Raw genomic sequence first — 2,542 nt, forward strand, 5'->3', positions numbered from 1 at the left:
GACAGAGAGGACACTCAGGGCTGGTGTGGGAAGTGGGCTCTGCACCCACCTGTGCACCCCACGGCCATTCCTGCATCACTGCTTGTGTGTCAGTGACAGCTCTGGAGACTGACAGGGATCAACACGTTCTCACATCAGTTATCAACCCCTGCCAGACAGTGATACAGCTCATCATCTTACATGAGGACAGGGCCTCAGCAGCAAGAAATGTCAACTAAAACAGACAGAAACCTGTTCTTTAGTTCAGTCATTTCAATCAGCAGATCAAGAAGCATTTGTTGCAGGTTTGCACTATTGTTACTGCCCTTTTGCAGCCAGTCAATGTATGCAAGGTCAAAATGACTTTGCTGTTGACAGTAACTTAGCTCTGAAAACTGTCTAAATTAAATGAGAATAATAATAGATTTAAATCACAACAATATTAGTTGAAAGACTTTGAAGGATGTATTCTGAACATCTGGATCATCTACGCTGGCTGGAGAGTTGCCCTGGAAATTAATTGATTTGTTTGCTCTAAAGAAATAGTCACATTTTGCAAAGGGTCCAGCTTTTGTTCCAGTGCCTACTTCACACAAAACTTGCATTTCATATAGGATAGAATCTTTAGCAGTGTGTTTTCCAGATTGGGATTGCTGAAAATTACAATAAGGGAATGAAAACTCGGAAAAGCATTCTGAAATACATAAAAAAGAAACTTCAGGTGATTTTGCCTCTTAATTGCAGAAGTCAGTGATAAGATAAAAAATACAAAGTTCATGCTGTACATTATGAAAAAGGAGAGAATACATTTCATGGCTTTGATGTGGGCATCCACGCTGAGGTCCTTCATGGAGTGTGTCTGCATGTTGCGTTTGTGTCTCCAGAGGGAAAAGAGAAGCAGAAGGGCAGAAAAGATGACTACTGTGAATGGAGTGGCATAACCGAAGCCAATGCTAAAAGAAAAGGGGAGAAAATGTTCCTCTCTTCTGATCCTTGCTTTCCCAATACATTCTTGGCAGGTCAAATTGAGGTTTTTACAGAAAGCTTTATCAGTCATGTTGTTGATAACAGTTCCGATAACCAGGGAGAAAAACACTGACCCCAACAAGAGCCAGGGCACCATCCTGTCAACTTTTACTTTCAGGTAGATGAAGAAGCTGTTCCTGAAATTGGCAATTTTTATACAATAAAAGACACAAAGACAGGCTGAAACCCAAAAGTTGGAACAATTAAGAAAGTTATGAGCACTATTACTTAGCTGAAATATGGGGTGAACATGAAGATAATTGGGGCAAATTAGTGACAGAAAGAAATGTATCCAGGAGATGCACAAAACACAAAACCTGGAGGATCCCACAGCCAGCAAGATCTTCTCATAAGAGTTCAAGGTTTTCTTTCTCACCCAGGTCATGCAAATCACAGAAACAATGAAAGCATTTATCCACATGCCAGGAAATGCCTCAAAGGTGATGACAGCCACAGCTGTGGAATCATATGAGGTGACATTGAATTGCTCTGGAGAGTAACAAGCTTCCATCCTGGGAGTTGGGAGCAGTGCTGTGCTGGACAAGGGGTCTGTTGCACCAATGCCAAGCGCAGGTCAGCTGCTGCTGATCCCTGAGTGTCCCGTCTGGAAAGAGGAGCTTTATAGAGCTGCTGGTGGGGGGGATTGTGGTGCCGCTCCCCTTGAGAGCAGGGCAGGTGCAGGGATGTAAATGTGCTGGGTGTCCCCTTACCTGGTGTCAGTGTCACTCTGCAGTATTTGAATGTTGGTTCAGGAGGGCTGTGTTGAGTGACACAAAGAGTGGAGAGGTTTTTTTGCAGCGGGTCGTGTTGTGATTTTGTGGGGGACGTATTTTGATCTCTGTGAGGATTTAGAATCTGGGTTCTTCTGTCTCTTGGTCGCCTACCCTGAGCAAATCAGTTTTGTCTGCAGTCATTAAAAAATATTATTTCTTTTGATAATTGTTGATGTTATTGGAAGGCACAGCATTGCCTTGAGAGAATTTTCATTTCCTTATACTGCCTGTTCTCTTCTTTATGCTTTGCTTTGAGTTTCCTATGCTTTTACTGACAGGATAGAAAATGTGTTGTAAAGCTGGATGGTTTTTGAAAGTTCATTATTTATTTTTGTCTCCAGAGGGAAGAGAGAAGCAAAAGGGCAGAAAAGATGACTGCTGTGAGTGGAGTGGCAAATCCTAAGCTAATGATGAAATAATTAGGAAAAAGAAGTTCTTCTATTCTGATCCTTGCTTTCCAAATACATCCTCGGCAGGTGAAATTGAGGTTTTTACAGAAAGCTTTATCAGTGACGTCGTAGACAACGGTTCCGATAACCAGGGAGAAAAACACTGACCCCAACAAGAGCCAGGGAACCATCCTGTCAATTTTTATTTTCAGGTCGATGAAGAAGCTGTTCCTGAAATTGACAATTTTTATACAATAAAAGACACACAGACAGGTTGGAACAATTATGAAAGCTCTGAGCACTCTTAAGTAGTTGAAATATGGGGTTAACATGATGGTAGTGGGGATAAATGATTGAAAGAAAAGAATATACCCA

The 2,542-nt window shown here is 41.8% G+C and overlaps 1 protein-coding gene across 1 annotated transcript; it reads right to left on the reverse strand.

Annotated features, from left to right (window-relative positions):
• Window positions 1–562: 562 nt before the first annotated feature.
• On the reverse strand, window positions 563–1,516 carry LOC114072860 (taste receptor type 2 member 9-like). Its single transcript, XM_027910688.1, has one exon. It carries the CDS (start codon window positions 1,514–1,516, stop codon window positions 563–565), a length of 954 nt encoding a protein of 317 aa, XP_027766489.1.
• Between the last annotated feature and the right edge of the window lie 1,026 nt (window positions 1,517–2,542).

The sequence above is a fragment of the Empidonax traillii genome, unplaced genomic scaffold (assembly GCF_003031625.1).
Source record: "Empidonax traillii isolate 1590-97213 ecotype Southwest subspecies unplaced genomic scaffold, ASM303162v1 scaffold4179:size25103, whole genome shotgun sequence".
In the NCBI taxonomy this organism is placed as follows: Eukaryota; Metazoa; Chordata; class Aves; order Passeriformes; family Tyrannidae; genus Empidonax; species Empidonax traillii.

What these genes read in the sequence shown, in the direction of transcription:
- LOC114072860 (XM_027910688.1), bottom strand. Translation starts at nt 1,516, where the DNA reads ATGGAAGCTTGTTACTCTCCAGAGCAATTCAATGTCACCTCATATGAT.